The sequence below is a fragment of the Erinaceus europaeus genome, chromosome 8 (assembly GCF_950295315.1).
Source record: "Erinaceus europaeus chromosome 8, mEriEur2.1, whole genome shotgun sequence".
In the NCBI taxonomy this organism is placed as follows: Eukaryota; Metazoa; Chordata; class Mammalia; order Eulipotyphla; family Erinaceidae; genus Erinaceus; species Erinaceus europaeus.
The window spans coordinates 112,269,887-112,292,744 of NC_080169.1; the positions used below are offsets into that span (position 1 = coordinate 112,269,887).

At 48.5% G+C, this 22,858-nt stretch overlaps 2 protein-coding genes across 2 annotated transcripts in view; one reads left to right on the forward strand and one right to left on the reverse strand.

Moving 5' to 3' along the window:
- TBXAS1 (thromboxane A synthase 1) overlaps nucleotides 1-7,165 on the forward strand; it is a 126,291-nt gene extending 119,126 nt beyond the window's left edge. Inside the window, exons 10-13 of the mRNA XM_060196684.1 lie at nucleotides 3,201-3,292; nucleotides 3,749-3,886; nucleotides 5,788-5,950; nucleotides 6,960-7,165. Of these exons, the coding sequence (XP_060052667.1) occupies nucleotides 3,201-3,292; nucleotides 3,749-3,886; nucleotides 5,788-5,950; nucleotides 6,960-7,034 (468 nt within the window). The 3' untranslated portion in view covers nucleotides 7,035-7,165. The remainder of the gene's footprint in view (nucleotides 1-3,200; nucleotides 3,293-3,748; nucleotides 3,887-5,787; nucleotides 5,951-6,959) is intronic.
- A 2,061-nt stretch (nucleotides 7,166-9,226) lies between these two features.
- The window catches only part of PARP12 (poly(ADP-ribose) polymerase family member 12), a 33,216-nt gene continuing 19,584 nt past the window's right edge, over nucleotides 9,227-22,858 (reverse strand). The window contains exons 6-12 of the mRNA XM_016189120.2: nucleotides 22,071-22,266; nucleotides 19,498-19,639; nucleotides 16,337-16,433; nucleotides 13,034-13,109; nucleotides 11,811-11,941; nucleotides 11,030-11,181; nucleotides 9,227-10,329 (exon numbers count right to left, since the gene is read on the reverse strand). Of these exons, the coding sequence (XP_016044606.2) occupies nucleotides 9,968-10,329; nucleotides 11,030-11,181; nucleotides 11,811-11,941; nucleotides 13,034-13,109; nucleotides 16,337-16,433; nucleotides 19,498-19,639; nucleotides 22,071-22,266 (1,156 nt within the window). The 3' untranslated portion in view covers nucleotides 9,227-9,967. The remainder of the gene's footprint in view (nucleotides 10,330-11,029; nucleotides 11,182-11,810; nucleotides 11,942-13,033; nucleotides 13,110-16,336; nucleotides 16,434-19,497; nucleotides 19,640-22,070; nucleotides 22,267-22,858) is intronic.

Sequence of the window (22,858 nt, forward strand, 5' to 3'; positions counted from 1 at the left end):
ATTATAAAACAAAGTTGCCTGAGCCTGCCTTCCAAAGTGTTCTCTCTTTGACAAGTGCTGACAGCTTCCAAGCCATCTTATAGTTTAGGGGAAGTGATACCATTTGCCTGCGAGGGATTCGACTCCCAGTTCTGGCTTGGTTTTTTTGTTTGTTGGTTGGTTTGTTTGTTTTTTGAGGTAGACATTGTTTTGGAGCACAGCACTATGGTTATTTATTTATTTATGTTTTTGCATTTGGGAAGACTTCTCTGGCTGCAGATGGAAGAATCCAACGATTACTAATTGAGGCCAAATTGAATGCTGGCTGGGAGACCCCACCAGGGGCTGCCTTGTCAAGAGCAGGAGGGAAACAGGAAGTCTAGGGAAGGGGCACCAGGAAATGCTCTCCTGGGTCCTCTGCCTCTAACCCTCCACAGAGTTTCAGTTTCCTCACAGTCAGCTCAAAGTTTCCTGCTCACTGGCCTCAAGACATCACGTGATGCTAGCACGCCCTGGCTCCTCGGGTTTCAGCCCCACCTGTTGTAAAAAAAAAAAAAAAAAAAAAAAAAAAAAAGCTCCTTTTTCTCTGCCCTGGATCCAGCCTTCCAGATCCACCCCCTGGGTCCAAAAGCCCACTGCAGAATTGGGTGGGCATAACGCAAAATGCAAGAAGAGCTTTATTCAGGAGGCCAGGGACTGGCAAACTAGCTCACCTGGATACCTGGATAGTGTGTTGCTTTGCAGGTTCAAGCAGGGCTCTCATTGCATTGAAGGAAGCTCTGATGCTATGATCTATTTCATTCTCTCCCTCTGCCAAGAGCCCCTAGAGGACCCAGACAGATCCACCTCCCTGTCACCTGCACCCTTGGCTTAGCAATGCAGAGTTTTGGTTTTTCATGTTATAAAAGTCTCAAGAATCCAGGTAGTGGCATATCCTGTTGAGCACACGTTACCAAGTGCAAGAACCCAGGCTCAAGGCCACACTCCCTACCTGTATGTGTGTGTGTTGGGGGGTCGTTTCACAAACATTGAAGCAGGTCTCTCCCTGTCTCTCTCCCTATTTCCCTATCCATTCTCAATTTCTTTGTGTACTATCCAATAAAACAGAAAGAAAAAGGGGGGGGGGAACGGCCACCAGGAGCAGTGGATTCATCATACTAAAACCCAGTGATAACCTTGGTGACAATAAAAAAATAATTAAACTGAAACAAAGAAAAATCTAAGTTTTTCAATCTTAGCATGAAATTTTCCAATCTTTCAAGCAATATTGATGTTCGTTTGCTTGTTTGCTTGCTTGCTTGTCTGCCTGCACTACTCCACTGCTAGTTTTTTTCTTTTTCTTTCTGTTTTGAGAGAAGATGAAAAATAAAGAGGAGCCCCAGAACTCCCCAGAGGGCACTCCCTCACACATGGGGTGACTGCAGTGCTGGGGAGTCAGACCCTTTTTGTTAATGGGAATCCCGCTGCCTCCCTGCCAGCACCCGATCAAACACCCACTTGACCTGGGTCAAGGTCAGAGAAATTGAGTCAAACATCCCTTACCACAGACCTTCCCTCCAAAACCCAAGGAAGGCTGTGATTCTCCCTCCAAAAAAAAAAAATCTTTAAACCTCCAGTCTAGAAGGGCCAGGGAGGGTACACAGCAGTACAGCCCCTGCTTTGCATGTGTGAGGACCTGGGTTCAAGCAAGGGCAGGTCCATGGATGGTGGAGCAGGGCTTTGTTTGTCCTATCTATCTATCTATCTATCTATCTATCTATCTATCTATCTATCTTCCTGTCTCACTCATTTCCTCTCATTGTCTAAAAAGCAGTGAAAAGTTGGGCTGGGAAGGCATCTCTGTGGGATGTGAGACCTTGACACTACATTACAATAAATTAAAAGAATTAATTAATTAATTAACAAATCTTTGCACTCTGAGGACACCCCAGTTCACCTGCCTCTGACGCACCCTGCCACATAATGCTTCCAGTTTGGGCAGGGACCCACCCCCAGAGCTTTGGGGTACATGCCTCTACCCAGCAAAAAGAAGGTGCTAGACTGGGACGAGAGACAGGAGAGCAGACAGATGACAACTTGTCGTGGCTAGGAGGGGCAGGGTGGGTGTAACAAGAAGTGGGATCACAGGGCAGTGAGGCTCCTAGGCCACCCCCACACACAGCCTCCATCAGACCCCACCTCTAGATCACCTGCCCAAAGTGAAGTGACCAGGAGTCTCTAAATGGCCAGCAAAGAGCACAGGGTCCTTGCTTTGGTTGCCTGCAACCGGCGCCATTGTGGGGGTGAGGGGGTGTCCCCAAGAACCTTCCCAAGGAGTTTCCAGAAATGAAGATGGAAGAGAGTTGAGGAAACCAGCAGAAATTTATGTGTCTGTGACAAAGTGGAAACATGTCTAGTGTCCTCCAGATTCACAAAGATGAAAGCACACAGGCTTCCTCACTGGCTCTCTCACCCAGCTATGTTTTAGGGGCTTCATCAGGTGGCAGCACTGGGGGTGAGGAGCACACAGAAGCTGTGGAAGGCAGGTGATTGACATGTGCCTCACATGTGTGAGGCCCTGGGTTCCATCCCAGCACCAAGATGGATGCATGTACGCATGGATGGATGGATAGGCGGGTGGATGAATGATGCATGCATGCAAGCACGGATGGATGGATGGATGGATGGATGGATGGATGGATGGATGGATGGATGCATAGGTACATGGATGTATGGATGTGTGGATGGATGCATGGACAGTTAGATGATACATGTATACATGTATGCATGGGTAGATGCATGGAAAGATAGCACATGCATGCAAGGATGGATGCATAGAAAGTGTATGGATGCATGGACAAATGGGTGGGTGGTGGGTGAGTGGATGAGTGCATGGATAGATGGATGGATGCATGGATAAATGCACAGATTGGTACCTGGGTGCATGGCAGAGGGATATATGGATGCATGCATGCATGGATGTACAGGTGCATCGGTAAATGCATGCATGGAGAGACAGAGAGATGATAGATAATAGATGACACAGGCGAGAGAGACACAGAATGGCTACATTGTGTGAACTGGCCATAGGCCCAGTACCATTTGGGTCACATCCACTTGGCACCTGTGGGCCCCCCATGAACCCGATCTGACGACAGAGAAAGGCCCAGAGTGACCAGAAAGACATGCCAGTGGCACAGGCTCAGCTGATGCTCTTTCCTGCCCTGGATTCCTCATCTCAGGGCTCCCTCGAGTACTATAGCCTGCAGAAGAGCCTACCCTACCTGGACATGGTGATTTTGGAGACACTGCGCATGTACCCTCCTGCCTTCAGGTACACCCACCCCTTGACCCAGGGTCCCTGCCCCCTGCCCGCTCCTGCCCAGGAGCTGTGTGTCCCTATCCAGATGTTTACCATGTGGGAGACCCTAGGTTTAACCCCAGCACCACAGGGCAGCACCATGGACAGCGTCCAGGGAGCTCCCTGGTGGAGCAGGGTTGTGGCCAGCCCCACTCTCTCTCCTATGGACAGTACCGAGGGAGCTCTCTGGATGGGTCAAGTTTCTTTGGTGACTCTACCTTTCTTACTTTCTATCTCTCTCTCTCTCATTTAAGAATTGGGTTTAAGAATTAAGGTTACTCAGGCCTGAGTAAGAGGAAGAGTGGAAAGGCACCCCCACCACCAAGACAAACCCGTAAGGGCACCCTGAACCCCCAAGGCCAGGCATCAGGTGGGCTGATGAGCTCACCAGCAGCCCCTGTTCTAACCCAGGTGGTCCATGTCTCACAGGTTCACGCGGGAGGCAACGCGGGACTGCGAGCTGCTAGGCCAACGCATCCCTGCAGGCGCTGTGCTGGAGGTGGCAGTGGGTGCCCTGCACCACGATCCTGAGTTCTGGCCAAACCCTGAGATCTTCGACCCCGAGAGGTGAGCGTGGGAGGATGGCTGAGCACTGGGATCAGGACACAGAGCAGTTCAGTCACCCTCAGTCAAAAGTCAGGACAGTCAGACATTTTCCAGTAAATGACTGCACCATTCATCCATTCACTCATTCACATATTAATGTGTAAATTGGGGAGAGAGAGAGAGAGAAGCAGAACATCATTCTGGCACAGACAAAGCCGGGGATCAAGCTGTGAACCTCATGCTCAGGGCCCAACACTTTGTATACTGCACCACCTCCCAAGTCACATGCACTGTTTTCAAAGCCCAAGAGACCCCAGAGATGAGACTTTCTCGTTGGGGTACTATGCATGAGAGACAAGGCCATTCCAAATGTTTGTCCCCTCTTAGTTCAAGCCAAGAAAGGGGACATGCCACTGGACCTCAGAAGCACAGTGACCAACCAGCATCTTCTTTCTCAAAAATTGGCTCTTGGGAGTCAGGCTGTAGCACAGCAGGTTAAGCGCAGGTGGCGCAAAGCACAAGGACCAGCATGAGGATCCCGGTTCGAGCCCTGACTCCCCACCTGCATGGGAGTCTCTTCACAAGCGGTGAAGCAGGTCTACAGGTGTCTGTCTTTCTCTCCCCCTCTGTCTTCCCCACCTCTCTCCATTTCTCTCTGTCCTATCCAACAGCTACGACAACAATAATAACTACAACAATAAAACAACAAGGGCAACAAAAGGGAATAAATATTTTTTAAAATTGGCTCTTGAGGACTGGGTGGTGGTATATATGGACGGTTAAATTCGCATACTACCAAGCAAAAAACCTAATTTGAACTGCCTGCACACACCTGCATGAGGAATGCTTCATGAGCAGTGAATCGGGTCTGCAGGAGTCTATCTTTCTATCTTCTCCTCCCCTCTCAATTTCTATCCTAATAAAAATTGGGGGGGAGGCAGAAAAATGGCCACCAAAAACAGTGGATTTGTAGTGGTAGCACTGAGCCCGAGATGACCCTGGTGGCAATAATATATATATATATATTATATATATATATATATATATATATTTATACATACACACACATATATGTGTGTATATATATATGAAGAAAGAAAAATGCTCTTAAAACAGTGTAGACTAAGTGTGCCCCTGAGTTCGCAAGACTCTAGGTAGATGCAGGTGCTCTGCACAGACTGAGTCTACTAAGTGACACTTTCAAGATGCCTAACTTAAAACATTCCCTCACTAGAATCCATCCAGAACCCTTCTTGGTTCATCCAGACCTAGCAGAGGGAGGGTGGAGGGGCTTAGAGAAATATAGTATCCTGCTGCACGGCTGCTCCTGGAAATACAGTAGAGGCCCGGCTGTGTGGCCTCTGCAAACAAGAGGTGCTTTACTGTAGTCATTGCATCCGTTTGGTTTTGTTTCAAACTTGTTTATGTTTTAAAATGTTTATTTATTTTGAAGACAAAGAAATTCAGAGAGGGAAAGGGAGAGAGAGAGAGAGACACCTGCAGCACTGTTTCACTGCTTGTGAAGCTTCCCTCTTGCAGGTGGGGACTGGGGGCTTGAACCCAGGTCCTTGTGAACTGTAACATGCGCACTCAGCCAGGTGCACCACCACCCAGCATGTTTTAAGGGGTAGGCCTAGGGCTCCCTGAGCTCAGACAAGCCCAGAAGGAGGAGGAGGTGAACAGGGTTCCCTGGCTACAGCACTAGGACAGAGGTGGGGACAGCAGGCCACTCCCAGCACAGGCTCTGGGGCTGGTGGGACCCCTTGGAGGCTCAGGCAGGCAGGGCTGGGCAGGGCCTGGAGGCAGACTGGTGGGATGCCTATGTTGGGGAATCCCCAGGAGAAAGTAGAGGTTGCTGGGGGACAGGGAGGCCCCAACTCTGGGGCCCTCGAGCCAGCTCCTGACTATGTATGGCCCCACAGATTCACAGCTGAGGCCCAGCAGATCCGTCGGCCCTTCACCTACCTGCCATTTGGTGGTGGACCCCGGGGCTGCCTTGGAATGCAGCTGGGGCTGCTGGAGGTCAAGCTGACGCTGCTGCACATGCTGAGCAAGTTCCGTTTCCAAGTCTGTCCCAAGACGCAGGTGAGGCCCTGAGCATCATTTAAATGCACGTCTATTTGTGTGGGTGCCAGGCATCTCTCTCTTTCTCTCTCTCTCTCACACACACACACACACACACACACACACACACACACACACACACGGGCAGCGACACTGAAGTCAAACAGGGTCCTTCTATTGCAAGCCCAGCGCTACACACACACATACACACACACTGCTCTCTTCCACATTCAAGGTCACGTGCGCCCAACCATCTGAAACCCCTGCACACCCACTGTCCTGAACAAGAAGGGACAAGAAGTCAGAGTATAAGGACCTTCAGTGAATGGTAGCTCTGGCTAGATTCAAAGTGTGACAGAGGCAGGGACAGGCTGCCAGTCTCAAAGGGCCAGGACTTCAGTTGGGGTACAAACCCCCCAGAAAACCTCACTCCACATATCAGGAGTCCCTCCCACTCTTAACATAGTCCCCGAGAAGACCTGCTTACCCAGCTTTAATTAGTACTCACACCCCAAGCCAGAGGCACTTCCTCCTAGAAGCCTACCTTGTCTTATCAGACCCCACTGACCACTATATATTTTTATTTATTTATTGGATAGAGTCAGAGAAAAATCAAGAGGGAAGAGGGAGACAGAGATGGAGAGAGACAAAAGACACCTATAACACTGTTTCACCTCTCATGAAGCTTCCCCCCTGCAGGTGGGGACTGGGGGCTTGAACCCCAGTCCTTGAGCATGGTGAAGTATGAGTTCAACCAAGTGCACCACTGCCCAGTCCCACTCCTTTTTTATGTCCTATGATGCTTCAAGTTTATTTAGACCTGTGCTACTGCACCACTCCTAGCCACTCTCAGCTATTTGAATGTCAATGTCAACTAAAGAAAAAAGCACAGCCCGGTCTGTAGGGAAGAGCAAGCTCCCACAATCACCTCCCCAAGATGGCAACTACCATCCATATACGTAGGAAAGGATGGGCTGGGAACACACGCTTATCCATTAGCCAGGATGAGTAACAGTCTCCTCTCTTTCAGATCCCACTACAACTAAAATCCAAAGCTGCCCTGGGCCCAAAAGATGGTGTCTACATCAAGATTGTGCCCCGCTGACGTGGAGTCACCACAGCACATTTTCAAGGAATGCCCTTATGCAAAAATTTATATTGGGGGCGTGCCTCTAAAGCAACTCAAGGGGTGCTGCCATTAGTTCCTCTGTAGTTAATAAATGTTTACTGCTCTTATCTTGGCTTTTCCAGTGGTGTTTGAGTCATGGACCCGGCTCCTTCAGAGAGATTTTGAATGAGAACTGGGAATGTGAGGTTCTGAAGGATGTTCTGGCCTCAGGAAGGAATCTACCTAGCAGGCAGGGGACACAGGGACACCGAGGTGAGCAGGGCTGATGGCACCTGCCCACCACCATGGGGCCCTCTGGAGTTTGGCTTGGAGAGTGAGTCATCAGAAATTCAACTTCCGAAGTGGTTCAAAAGCTCTTTTATGTTCTGTTTTGCCTTGACAGGCTATAGCAGAATATGTATTAATGATGGGAGAGAGAACACACACACCGGAGCATCACTCTAGCACATGTGATGCCAAGGAGTGAACTCAAGTCTTCAGGTTTGAGAGCCCAGTGCTTTGTTACTGGATTCTGAGGCATAGAGACAGGACACACCAAGGCGATTAATCTGGAAGCAGCATTTATTTAACGCCAGGAGACTCAGTGGAGTCATGTCCAAAAAAGAAACAGCGTTCCCAAATCCCTGCCCCACTAGGGAGAGAGAGAGACAGGCTGGGAGTATGGATTGACCTGCCAACAACCATATTCAGCAGAGAAGCAGTTACAGAAGCCAGACCTTCCACTTTCGGCATCCCACAATGAACTTGGGTCCATATTCCCAGAAAGATAAAGAATAGGGAAGCTACCAAGGGAGGGGATTGGATATGGAGCTCGGGGGGTGGACATTGTCAATATTTGTATTTTATAAATAAATAAAAAGAAACTTGAACCCAGAACAAACTAGGGCAACTGCTTTGATACATTTTCCAACTACCTGCTAACAAGTTGTATAGTAACGAACTCAAAGGTCATTTCTTTCTGTGTCAAGAGAGCACATTCTGAGCTGGGTCTGATGACTGACTCCCTGGCAGGTGCAGTAGAGGCTCTTTGCCAGCAGCTCAAGGTCACTTTGGTTAAGAAGTCTCATTTATGTAGAAGCAGGAGGAAAATAGATACCAACTGTATTTTTCTTCAGCTAAGGAGCTCAACTGAGCTTTTTAAGAAGTTAACCCTCGCTTCTCTGCCACACCACCTTGCAGGTCATGATTACCTACTTTGTGATGTTTCGATGCACAGGAGAACAACAGTGGCTGAAATATACTTGTTCTTTTAGAGTCCATCATGTCTCCTCTTAATAACTGGTCAGAGAATTAACACAGAAAGGTGGGTATTGGTCAATTAGTTAGTGTCACTGAGTTCAAATCAACAAAGAACTTGGCAGGGTAAATCTCAGGCCTGCCACCTATGTGGTTACATGGTTACCTCGTTCAAACAGCCCTGTGCCTCAGTTTCCTTCTCTGTAAAGGAGGCTGCCTTTTCTCTGTCTCACATCCAAATGGTGACTAGAAGCTGACTATCAGCAGTGCAGAAACTTTGGCAGGGGGTTACAGGGCCTGACCTTGGGGTTCCCCGGCTGTAATTTCAGTGGTAGTCATGATGTGAGTTTTGGGGGCTCTTAGACTCACACCATGTACAGCTATGAGACCGGCCCTATGCGTGAGGGCCCACAAGGTGGGGCTGTCTGCAGGTTCTTCCTGATCATTTAGTTCAGTTCTGTGATGATGCCAGCCTGTAGGAGTTTTCACATCATTCCCTACTGTCATCCAAAATATGGACAAACTATAAACAGTTTTGGGTTTGACAACAGGCCAGAACAGAAAAAGCAGGTCCCCAGTTAGGAAGGTGGGGTGGCAGGCTGCAGGGCCCCTAGATGCTGAACAGTGTGGCCAGCCAAGTCCTGGTGTGGAAGGGACACCTGGCAGGTCCAGCCCTCTGCATCCACAGCATGTTGCTTCCCAGTGAGCCTGGGCTTGGAGGGGCCTATCATGGGAGTTAGAGCAAAGGAAAACAAAAACACCAAATTTATGAAGACATATGGTCATGTGGCCAGACTGCTGGACTATGGACGGGCCCCCAGCAAGTGTGGCCTTTGAAGTGTAGGGGCCTCTGCTCCACCCCGACACCCAGAAAAGTGCCTGGAGCCAGCAATGCTGAGCAGACAAACGCAAGAGAATGAACACCCTCGGCCTTGTCACATAAATATTCTTTTATTTCCAAACTTGTGACATTTGCAGTACAAGTCTTCAAATTTCATGGGGACATAAAATCTGTATTTGGAGGGTATCCAGTGTGCCAACATGGTGTGGACATGAGCATGCACAGACCGCACCACTCCTGTCACCTGCCAAATGAACATGCTAGCCTGGGTGGCAGGATGCCTGCTGCAGGGTGAAAGAAAGCAGGGACTCAGAACAGGGACCCAACACTGGCCACTTGCTCTGATGAGGACACACAGCTGATTCCAGGGCCAGGAGCCCAGGGAGGCACCAGAGCTCCCTGGACTCGAGTCAGAGCAAACCCCATGGGGTTGGCCATGGAGTCATTCAAACAAAAAAATAAAACAAGAGCCCATGGACACCTCCAAAAACCCAATCACTGGAGACACTCCTCAAAATTAAAAACCAATCCATAAAATTGTACCTGGAAGCCCTGTGCCTGGCACCAAAGCCACTAAGTAAAGATAAAACAGTAACATACAATAAAAGCAGTGAACAAGCTCACCTAACATCACTCTGGGGTAGTTCCCAGGTGGGCGTCCAAAGCGCCTTAAAACTGTTGTCGGTGAGAGATTAAGACAGTGACTTCATTCAGGAGTCAACATTAAACAGTTCATTAAAAGCTTGTTTAAAAAAAAACAAAACAGAACTTCCCTAAACTACCTAAAGAAAGATAAGCCTGAGAAGGGCTACTGCAGCCTGGCAGCCTGAGCTCACTGGCGGCTGCTCCCGAAGAAGGAGGCCAGGGAGGAGAAGGAGAGCATGCCGGACGAGGGCACAGCCGTCAGCTGGGTGGAGACCGCGGCCGAGGACGTGAGGGGTGAGTACTGGATGACGTACTCCGGGTACACCTGGTGCTTCTCGAAGACCACGAAGATGGAGGGGTCGGACATGCTGTTGACACAGCTGTCATAGAAAAGGTTGCCCTGGCCCTCTTTGGCCGGGGGGCGCACAAAGGTGGCATTACCCCGGACGAAGTCGCCTACCAGCACACGAGCCAGGAACATGGTGTAGGACTTCATGTCGGACTTGCAGTAGTGGTGGGAATACGCCGCGTCTCTCGCAAAGTAGCTACCTGCACAGACATGCACTGACTCAGAGGGGCACCGGAAGGGACGCCTGCTGCTCTGTCAGCCCCCTCCCTGTACCCCTTCTGAAGAGCATCAGAACACGTCTTTCAAGTTCCAGGCCTGTCACTTAAATGCTAGAAGGTCTCCTTCCAGGTGCCTCACTCCTCACACCCATGAGAGTCTGGGTTTCCTCAGCTATGAAATGGGGCTATCGGTCACAAGAGCCCAAACATGGACTCGAGCTAAAGACCCAATGGTAGACAACTGGACTGAGAAGCTGGGATACAAATACTAGTGAAATACCTCTCAGCTCTGACAGAAATATGAATGCATGCCTTTTTGTAATATGGGAGAAACCAGAAGTAATTCTGCTAAGTGAAACAACTCAGGGAGTGAAAGACAATTATCAAATGGGTTCACTTGTTTGTGAACGTACAAATAACCAAAGCAACTGAACTGGCAATAGACAACAAAGCTTCATCTCAGACTGAAAACTATGAAGAGTAGATGGTGAGGGTAAGGGCAGGAGAGAGGTGTTGCCTCGATAGTGGGATGGCGCTGGGACTTTGGTGAAGCTATGCAGAAAGAAATATGAAGGAGCACACCTCCCCAAGCTCACGAAGCCACGCTTACCATCTTGGTTTCCTGAGCCCAGGAAATTGCCCTTACCCTCCTGGTTTCCCGAGTCTGCAATGCAGCCCTTACCCTTGCCATAGGAAGTGCCGTGAAGCCCACAGACCCGCCAGTCGAAGTTCTGCTGGCAGATGGCATCCACAAAACTGGCGCTGGTGCCATGAAACAGCTGCCTCTCATCCACCATTTTGCCTCCATTTCTCTTCTGCATCTGTGCTTTTTGCCTACAATCACAGAAAGGAGCCAATGCCGGAAGCTTAGAGCACTTCCCACCATACCCAGAACAAGAAGACACTCACAAGCCTGGGGAGGTAGCTCACTGGCAAAGCACATGCTGCCAGGCACCTCTGGTCACAGGCTGGGGCACAGGGAAATAGAGAGAGGCTGTGAGAGGCGGGGAAGGCTGCCCCTCCTCAGCTCTAGGTGTCCAGCTCCTGTGGCTCCCACCACAGGCAGCCTGAGTGGGGCATGCATGTCTTCCTAGTACCTGGCTACTGTGCCCTCTTTCTCCTACAAGTCCCCCAATTCCATCACTGGGCCAAGCCCTGGTGGGGACAGGTCACCAGAATGGCAGGCCCACCACGGTGACACCATAACAGACCAGTGTCTGTCACCCTGGCCTGCACCAGGCCTGTCTCTGGTCTATGCTCCCAGGGCTGCCACGCTGGCTCTGTCATCCGGAAAGCCTGTCCCTCCTCTCTGCTGGGACAGGTCAGCATTCAGATGACAGATGCAGGGGAGGTGGGGACAGGGATCCTGGCCACAGGCCTGATCCCTGGGGTGACCTTCAGGAAAGCAGTCAGCAAGCACATGTGAGGGGACAGTCAGCATCCCAAAAGCAGCCCCCACATACCACTGGTAGACTTCCCACAGCGCCAGGTTCTGGACTCGCTCGATCTTCTGGACAGAGTAGTAAGGCAGTGTGTTGTTGAAGTGGACCCAGACCTTATGGTACTCCTCTGAGGTAGGGCTGAGAACCACCTTCTGCAGGGGGCAAAGCATCCCACTGTTACTGCCTCACAGGCCAGGGGGCATCTGCCTGTATGCAGCATGGCCAGCACCCCGGTCCCCACACACTTTGAGCCAGAAACTGTGCATATCTAGGGACCCCTGGGGAACCCCTTGTCCCATCCAAGATCAGCTCCCAACTCTACACAGGACCAAGCTCACACAGGTATCCACAGGTCTCCTGCAACTCAAATTCTAACTCCCGTTTCCCTGCTCCATTTGAGTGATGGCCAAACAACCCCCCTGAAGAATGGAGCCAAGCTGGCCCCACCCAGACCAGCCTCACCCAGACCAGCCTCTGTAAGGCATCCACATCTGTAAGCTCCACCACTGGGCTCCCCAGTCAGCACCGTCACCACACAAGTCTGACCCCGGCCTGTGGTTCTGCACACCCTCTGCCCCAGACTCCTGACCTGTCCTGGGTGCCATCCCCAGGAGGCCCACTCTCAAGCTGGGCCTGGAAAAACACCAGCATCCATTCAGGGTGAACCTCTCAATCCCAACAGGATAGCATCATCCCCTAATGCCTGGGCTCCCCCAGCCCTGCAAGGTCCCTGTGTGCTTTGGTCAGCTCCATGAGGCAAATGCTCCCTGAGCAGGGATACTATAAGAGCCGGTTTGTGGGGCTTGGCAGGAAGCTGGGTCAGAGGTCAACACATCTCCAAGAGGAGTCAGATGTGCTCCCAGCAGTTCCCACGAGCTGGTAACTCCACCAATCCTCATCTCCTAGTCCACAGCACCTCCCAATAGCAGCTCTCTTATACTCAAATCCTCCTCCCACTTTCTTTTCCTGTCCCTGCTTGGGGAAGCAACTATTTCTAGCTAAGCAGCTCTCAATTTCCTTACTTGTGCCCTTTCACAGACTTTGGCTCACTATCCTCCCTCAAAGATACATCCTCTCCTCCAGGTCACCACCATCTCCTATGTGGATATCCAGTCTTAGAAGCCCCCCACACCTCTGCCTGCCCTCTAGCCCAAGCCCTGGTCTCGAAGCTTCTCCAGTCATTTCACCCACTTGTGTCTCAGAAAGGCCCCCTTCCCCAGGTAGAGGACGAGAGACATCTATACCTTAAAGCCGGGATCTGGCAGGGCTGAGAGGTCCCAATAGTCTGGGATACTTTTGGGGCCTGGGAGCTTGACACCGCTGCAAAGTGTAAACAAAGGCACTGAGACACTCTGTTCCTGGAAACAGCAGCTCTACCAGGCTGCTTCCCCCAGCAGAATCCACTGTGACTCTCAGCAAGTCGCCTCATAGAAGCAGAGGCAGCAAGTAAGCAGAAGATGCAGAAGGCACAGCATCCATCACTGGAAAGCGCCTCCATCATTTAGACCAAAGTTGAATCAGTGAGGCACAAGGGGCCATTCTTGTCTGTAACCCAGCTCTGCACATGTGGCAAGTATGGGCTGAGAACACTTATACCATTACCTCAGTTTTGAAATCCAAAGAGCTCTGAAGCATTTTTTTTTTCAAACAGCCTCAATGAGGTTCAATGGGCATACAAAACTGGTTTTAAAAATGTAAAACTAATGTCACAATTTATTTGGTGGTAGAAATTTGACTTCATCTACTAACAGACAACTTCTGTTCTCTATACGTTCAAGTGAGTCTGCACATTTTTACTGCAGAAATAATGTGGGTAACTAATGTATACAACAAACTCCCTGTGTGCTCTTCCTAAAAAAATTAAAAAGAAAAAATTTTAAAGAAACAATTCTGAAAGACTAGTGGTTCAAAGGGTTTCAGAACAAGAACTGTGAACTGGAGTTCCAAACATTGCTACTCAGTTCCAGAATACTCTGTTCCTGAAGCAAATAGCTCTACCTACTGCCTCTGCTGACATCAAACATGTACCTTCCTCCTACATCTCAAAGAACTCCCACAAACAATGTTCCTAGGAGAATGACACAGTTTAGAAATAGCTGAGCAAGGCCCCATGAGCAAAAATCAGCCAGAAACAGACCCACTAAGATTTCAGATGCCGAAATGATTGAGCAGATAATAAAACAGTGATTCTTTTTACATTTAAAGATATTAAAGGCTTGCTTTAAATATGGAAGAAACTTATAAAAAGATCTGGAGGAGTTGAAGAAGGATCAAACAACTTCCAGAAATGAAAATACAATCCTGGATAGTCAAAGTTTAAGAGACAAGACAGGCTAGCAGATTAGAACATCTGAAGAGAAAAGCAGTAAACTGACATGGAAAGTGAGATTATCCAGAATGTGAGCCAGAGCGATGAGGAGATGAGAAATGTGTGTGTGCTGGGGATGAGGGGTACACTGAGAAGGTGAAGCAAGTAAGAAGGCCTAAACCTGCTCTGAGGTTCCAATGAGGAGAGAGAACAAGGCTACAGAGGCTTTCAAATAGAAGTGATAGCACCACTTAAACCCACAGGATTAAGGAGCCCAGACAGTATCTAACAGGATAACTGGAAGTACATACCCAGGGACTAACAGCTCACCCAGCAGAGTACACAATTATCAAAAGAGCCCTGCACCAGTGGTAGTGCCACAGGCCATAGCAAGAGAACTCAAGGTAAGCTGATGAAGAGTGCTTTGGTGTCTCTCCCTCAACTTCCCTCTCTCCCTCCCTCCAAATACAGGGTTAAAAAAAACTGAATTTAGGGGCTGGGTAGTGGCACACCTGATTGAGCGCACATGTTACAGTGCGCAAGGATCAAGGTTCAAGCCCCCAGTACCCACCTGCAGAGGGAAAGCTTCATGAGTGGTGAAGCAGGACTGCAGGTGTCTCTCTATCTCTCTCCCTATCTCCCCATTCCTCTCAATTTCTGGCTGTCTCTATCCAATAAAAATAAAGATAAAACTTAAAAAAAAAAAAAACTGAACTTGAGCGATAGCTTGTTATTACACCACAGTTTAAAAGACCAACAACAGAGAATGAGCCAGAGAAAGGAGACAAATGTCCCCAAACTCACCTGTAATAGATTCTAAGTAGACAAGGAATTGAAACAGAGCAGGGAAGAAAGCATAGTGATTATGGAAGAGACTCATGCCTGAGGCTCCAAAGTCCCAGGTTCAATTCCCCATACTACCATAAGCCAGAGTCAGGCAGTGCTCATTAAAAATTCATTCATTCATTCATTCACTCATTCATTAAATACACAAGCTTTATTCATTTGACTTCCATTATTTCACATCTTTGTAACTTTGGTTTATGATTTTATTAATTATTCAAAAGAAAAGATAAAACAACAGGCTAGCTTCAAGTCTAGACCAAAGGTCATGACAAGCAGTCTTATGATTACACGTCACAAGGCCAGCTCCCCAGTCAAAGCCTTTGCCATCCAGTGGCTGGGAATGGCAGTAGGTGAGCAGGACAGGGGATTCTGGACTGGAACTGACTGACATTTACACCATGAGACTCCCAAGGAAGAAAGAGGAACCTAAAATGCTGGGGGAGGGGGAACAAAACATAGTTCAATACCAATAAAAAGGCCCAACTCTACAAAAACTGTAAAAACCAGAAAGACTCCAAAAGCTGTTCAAAAATATACAATCACATGAAGATGGAAACAGATGAAAATTACTAGAACTATTACCACTATTACCATTGCCTCACCACTGACTAAACTGTTTCTTGCCTTCTGGAAAAATCTACATGAGTTTATTGTCATGAGTTAATATCACCAATGCACAAAGTTTTCAATTGTGGGTAGATTTTTGGTGTCTTAGGTTTTTTTTCCTTTATTTTGTATTTATTTTGATGCTTCATCATTAAAATGATAAAAACATAACATTTACTTTCGTATATATTTACATTACGATACAGACTAACATTTTATTAGTGACTTAACACTGGTTTACAAAATTATAGGTATCAGGGGTATAACTCCATAATGTTCCCATCACTAGAGTTCTATATCTCCATCCATCCCCTCCACTGGAAACTGCAGTAGTTCTCCCAATTTCACAGCTATAGGTTGAAATTCTATCTATAACTATGTGTGTATCTATAATCTTTATATATGTATGTTTTTGCCCATTTTTCTATAGTCCGGACTTTGCTTCTTTTGTAAGTCACACCTACGTATTTACTCTTCCAAATGTTCTTCCTGTTTCCCCTCTCTCCAGAAAAGACAGGCTAATGCATTTCTCACTTTTCAGTTACACTGATCATTAGCCCTCTCACAGGACGTGACAAAGCCAGCACACAGGTACTGAAAGAGGGAAATGTAGAGAGACCTGTGGACAGAGATCTCAGAAGCTGAGAGCTGGTCCACCAGGCTACACAGACCAACACCCTTTTGTGCTCCAGCTGACCTGAGGCAGGACTTCTGAACATGCAGGATCACCCCCACACACCCCAATCCATACTCACAAATAGTACCCAGCTCCACAGACACCACCTACCAGGTCTGCTTCACCTTCACATCATGGGGAGACACAAATTTGGGTCTCCGGCAAATCTTCCTGACTGTGCCATAGTGCAAGTTTTTCTGAACAAAACCTGAAAAAAAAGCACACATACATATATGCATACATACACACACATGACAGCAATGTTGTACAAACACAATTTAAGAAGGGTGGGAAAACTAACCCAAATGTTGGTTGTTGGGAATCAGAATGTAAAAGGTGAGGTAATTTTAACACATTTCCAATATAAAGAAAATGGGTCTCCTTAGGAGATCAGGTTTAATGAATAGATGAAGGATTAGTAATTGACATATCAATTATGCATGAGAGCATTTAAACTGTTCCTTCCAATCTTGTTTAAACTATTATTTTCCTTAGCAATTTTTCCCAGCTTGGATATAAAAAACCTTCAGCTCAGTCTGAGACTGAATTACCACATCTTGAGACACTGGGATTTAGAATTAGTATAATAACTGTGTTCTTCAGCTTCTCTCCTTTAGTTTGACTAAACTGGCTTTGTAGCACTATGTCCCAATCTTCATAAATGTACATAGTAAAATTCCTGTCACCCTCCACCTTCAAAAGCCTCAGATTCATCCTAAAGGATGGTCAGAAATACCAGTCTTTGAAGTGAAAAATGAAGACCCACAGTTGGATTACATTAACTCCACCAAAAAAACAAGAAACCTTAACTATATTAATTTCTTTTTTTAAAAGATTTTTTAAAAAAATATTTATGTATTTATTCCCTTTTGTTGCCCTTGTTTTATTGTTGTAGTTATTGTTGTTGTTACTGATGTCATTGTTGGACAGGACAGAGAGAAATGGAGAGAGAAGGGGAAGACAGGGGGAGAGAAAGCTAGACACCTGCAGACCTGCTTCACCTCCCATGAAGCGACTCCCCTGCAGGTGGGGCTGGGGGGCTTGAACCGGGATTCTTATGCCGGCCCTTGCACTTTGCTCCACGTGCGCTTAACCCACTGCACTACCGCCCGACTCCCCAACTGTATTACTTTCTAAACTTGAGTCCAAATACTGCTTTTTTTAATTTTTTTTATTTTTTATATTTATTAATTTATTTTCCCTTTTGTTGCCCTTGTTTTTTTATTGTTGTTGTAGTTGTTGTTGTTACTGATGTCATCGTTGTTGGATAGGACAGAGAGAAATGGAGAGAGAAGGGGAAAACAGAGAGGGCAAGAGAAAGATAGACACCTGCAGACCTGCTTCACCACCTGTGAAGCGACCCCCCTGCAGGTGGGGAGCCGGGGCTCAAACCAGGATCCTTATGCCGGTCCTTGCACTTTGCGCCACGTACGCTTAACTTGCTGCGCTACCACCCAACTCCCCACTGCTTTATTTTAAATATTTTGAATATTAAGACTTGTAGGTATCTGTAATTTTGCTTACTAAATTTGAGCATAACCTGTGATCATGTGTGTCCCATGATCTGTAACCTAGGCAAGAAAAAGCACACAAGAGGCTCCCCCATATCCTTCCTTATCAGGAGCCCCTAACCAGGCATGCTATACAATTCTTCTACCACCCAGACTCAAGAACCAATGTTCTGCTGGCTACTATACTTGAAAGGTTCTTACTGGTCTTTTCCCTAATGCCACAATGAATCTCATGTTCACTTTCAGAAGAGGACACACCTATATCCCTAAACCAGTCCTGGCCCTGGGAATTCTGCCTCCTGGATGCAGCTCCCAAGTATCAGATTATGCCTCTGAGACCCAGGCATCTGAAGTGACTGTTTTGTGAAGAGTCCCTTAAAGGCAGTCGAGTCATCCCCAGCCATACAAAGCAAAAGTCATTTGCTATGGGCATGTTTCCTGAATCCACTTGATTCCTAACAAATAGGCAGCTCATCAAAATGAGCGGCACAACTGGGCCTGGCACCCAGTGATGGAGCTGAGAGAGAACATACCTCAGACTTTCTATGGCTATTTCCCACCCTTGGAAGGAAGGGAGAGAGGGAGTAAGGAAGGAAGGAGGAAGGACGAACTGTATTCATTTGGATCTATGATGAAGGTGATCTTTCCAGCCATCTGCCACAAACTGCACTGTCACCCCTTCCCCTAGTCCTGCCTTTCTGGTTTGTCCCAAGGGTGCTATCTAGGTTGAGAATGCCAAAGATGGCACCTGGCAATCCCAGCTCGCTTCTTTTACTATTCCTCCAGTAAGTAAAACAAAAGTCTCCTCCAACTGTTTTCAATCGCAGTCAGCTGGGTGCTGCTAACACAGATTTCACTTTCAGGGCACCTGACTTTCATGATTCCGCCCACTGTCCCCTTCAGAATGGAGGTAACAAACATCTCCCATGGGAGTGCTGTTCCCCAATAGATGCCCAAGGCCAGCAAGCAGCTCTTGCTGTGGACAAGAAGCTTTGAACAGTGCTGGATTCATAAATTCAGGTGGAAATGACTTTTGAAAAGTCGGGGGGATGAAGAGGGAGCTCACAGGCTGAGATGCATCCCTTGCTTTGCATGTGGCCCAGGTTTGAAACCCAGGACCACAGGAAGTGCTCTGGCACTGGGGGAAGCACTGGTGCTGTGGTGTCTCTCCTTCCCACCTTTCTCTTCGTCCTTCTGTCTGAAGGAAAAAATGACCCAGGAACATGAAATCATACATTTTGACATACTATGAGGTCCAAGCTACACACACACACACACACACACACACACACACACACACACACACACACACACACAAATTAAAACTTAAAAAAATGTGACAAGTGGCCCACTGTTAGAGCTCCAGTTCAGAACACTATGAATCTGCAAAACCTGACCCCGCTAGCTCTAAGGGGGGTTGTCTATCACACGGTTGGCCTGGCAGCGCACCTGTCCCCAGGGGCCCTCAGAGAACATGGTATGAGGCTGTCATGTGGGAATGCCAGGCAGAGCCGCATGCTGGGATGCCTCAGGAGGACAGAGGTGAACCCTCATACAAGGAGGACCTGTTTCTGGCCTACCAGCCAAGCAGCACCATGCAGGAGCGAGCAATCTGTTCTCCCTCCACAGTGGAGCCCCCCCCCCCACAGCTTCTCCACTGCACCTGGAGGCCTAGAGCCTCAGTTTTGCAGAAAGGTCCCCCATATGTGGAGAGATCCCCAGGTTCACGATAGAGGCAGGCCCACAGATGCCAGGAGGTACCTTTGAAGTCGATCTCATAGTTCTGCTTCCCAGCCTGGAATTTCAGGGTGGCCGCCTGTGCGTCAGAGCCGGGGGTACAGAACATCAGGTAGGCCTTCTCCAGGTCGCTGCTGCTGATGGAGGTCACCGGGTGCTCCACACCCTGTGAGGGGAAAGCCAGGTGCTGAATGAGGGCGGAAGCTCCGAGGGGAAGACAGACACTTCGCGCTACACATTTCAGACATCTGAAATGGACAAGGGGGGTTTGGGGTATGGGGGGGAGGCAGGGCATGGCAGAAAGGGGGGACCTGGAACATACCATCTCCTAGAAGCTGCCCAGTATAATGGGAGCCAGCTGACATAGGGTCTGCTGACCAGGGTAACATGGAGAGACAGCATTCAAGTCCCCCCACAAGGGTGGTGGGTCCATTCCAATGAAGGTGAGACATCCACAGTGAAATCCCAAGCATGGCCCAGCAGGCAGCCTGGGGACCCACCCCTCCACCAGCACGCTTGTTCTCACCATGAGGTGGTCTTCTTGCTCAGAGAAGGAGGCAGTCTCTTACTGTTTCCTTTTCCTAATGCACTGGAAAACTCTTAAGCTTTTTTCCATTACCCACTTCAATCCCTCTCCCTCTCTACAGGACAGCTGTAGAATTTACATTCTGGTTCCCGGTCTGTTCACCCTCCAACTTCAGCAGTCTCTCAACTGCTCTGATCAGTCATCTCCACTCCACAACAGGAACAGCAGCACTTTCCATGATGAAAATGGAAGCACTGAGTGCCCAGAATGGCGGCCAGAACAAAAGCAAAGATGCCACCACAGAGGTGTGTGGACACATGTCTGAAGTCCAAGAGGATGTGACTGGAGCAAAGACAGAAATCACTCATGGTAGCTGCTGCCTATAGTAATGTTCAAAAGAGAAATCACAGGACCCACACACTCAGTCATGGGGTGCGGGCGGGGGGGGGGCTGTGGCGCACCAGGTTAGGCACACATAGTACTAAGTGCATGGCCCCATGCAAGGAACCTGGTTTGAACCCCTGGCTCCCCACCTATGGGGGGGCACTTTGCAAGTGGTGTCTATCTTTCTCTCTCCCTCCCCACTTTCTTTTTCCCCCTCCTCTCTCAATTTTGCTGACCTATCAAAAAAAAAAAAAAAAAAAAAGGCCCCAGGAGCAGTGGATTGGTAGTGTAGGCACCGAGCCCCAGCAATAACCCTGGAGGCAAATATGAAAGGAAGGAAGAGAAGGGAAGGGAAGGGAAGGGAAGGGAAGGGAAGGGAAGGGAAGGGAAGGGAAGGGAAGGGAAGGGAAGGGAAGGGAAGGGAAGGGAAGGGAAGGGAAGGGAAGGGAAGGGAAGGGAAGGGAAGGGAAGGGAAGGGAAGGGAAGGGAAGGGAAGGGAAGGGAAGGGAAGGGAAGGGAAGGGAAGGGAAGGGAAGGGGGGAAGAGGAGAGGTCAGGTCATGACGCCACTCTGCTACCTGCAATGCTCCATGTGAACCCAGGGCATCAGACACACAAGGCAGGCACTCTAGCCACCAAGCTTCCTGCCCAGTCCCTTAAACTGTAATCAAGGCAAAGAGATGACAGGAAGGGGGGAGGGGGATGTGAAAGGTAGCTGATGCGAAGAGCCTGCTAAGAGTGATCCAGAGAGAACACAAGTCAGGTCACTGTCTCCTGGAGCCAGAACCTCAGGGATGTCGTCGGCATTAACACAGGACACACTCTTAAGTGCTGAGGCGGTAGTGCTTTTACACAGGACTTCAGCTTATGAACTGAGCTGTGAAAGCCCCAGCCCAGAAAGATGAGCTGAAGTCCTAAACTCCCAATATCATAGAACATGGCCTTACTTAGAAACAGGGTCACCACATATGTGATTAGTTAGGACGAGATCACACCGAGGAGGGGCGCTAATCTAAGTTGTGCATGGGGTGTATGTACTCACACTTGCTAACACAACTGTACTGAAACTCCTGCACTACACAGACACCAGTCTGGGCACACAGCAGACACAGGTGGTGAGATCCATACCTGTCTTAGCTGAGGGAATGCATTGGGAAGGCCATGTGACAGCACGCCAGAGTAAGGGGCTGCATCTACCAGCCCAAAAGGCACACAGCACCAGTGATAGTGGAACTGGGGAACAGCAGGGAGGGAGGGGACCCACCCCTCCTCCAGGTCTCAGAGAGGCTCTGGCCCTGCTGACACCTGGACTGTCACTCCTGGCCCCCAAAACTGAGGGACAGTAAGTCACTGGAGCCATTTTGTTTTACTGTAGCAGCCACAGGAAGTTAACAGACTGCAATGATAATTCAGACAGGCACTTCCTGAGCTCCTACAAAAAACAACAACAACAACAACAACAAAAAAAAAACAGCTTTTCTGAGAATCAAGAGACTACTGTCTTGAGCCTGTCTTGAGCTGACAATTCAAAGGAAAAAACTCCAAATGTGGGGGGTTACCCAGAGCATGTGGGAAGGAAGTGCAAGGAGGGTGACAAGACCTCTAGCACAACCCTTGAGCTGTTGCTTAGAGCGGCTCCTCCTTCCCTGGCCGCAGCAGAACCTGTGCGTACTGCCCACCACATTCACCTGTTTTCCATACTCCTGCCAAGAACCAAACTCATCAGTCCAGTACCAGACCCACTCGGTGGTGAGGATGAAGTGTGGGGGCTTGGTGGCCGAGGAGGCTGTGGAGAGGCGGCGAGCCCGGGTGACGCCAAATGTCATGGTGTCAAAGTCCAGATAGTCAAAGCGGAATGTACTCGCTGACTCGGCACACAGGATCCTGTAAAGCAACGAGAGAGGCAGACTGAAAAGCTAGCAGCCAAATAGGGAGGTCCCTCAATCCTAGAGATACTCAGGATAGGGATAACAAATGTGACAGCACACTTTAAAAAGGGTTCCCGTGGGGAGAGGGTGGGTGGGGGAGAAAAAGACATATTTAATAGGGTCCTACCAGATCACTACTTCAGTCCACTGGGAGCAGAGGAATCACACAGGCAGAAATTTTGTTCAGGGGTCATATTGCAGATAGGGTATGTACCTTAATGCAAGTAGCCCAGATTCTAACATGAGAGGTGCCATGGCACTGGGGGAAGCTCCAGTTCTGTGATGTCTCTCCCTTTTTCTATTTGAATGAAAAGGTTGGCTGGGAGCAGTACAACTCTGTGAATAAGGCCCCCATTTGGCAAAAAAACAAATAAATAAATATATATATATATATATATATATATATATATACATATACATATATATTTCAGGAAAGTGCCTTTTATAGTGCTGAGATAAAAGGATTTCTTCAGACTCAAAATGTACAAACTATAAATATTTTTCTTCATTAAAAGATCCTGTAGGGAGTTGGGCAGTAGCGCAGGGGT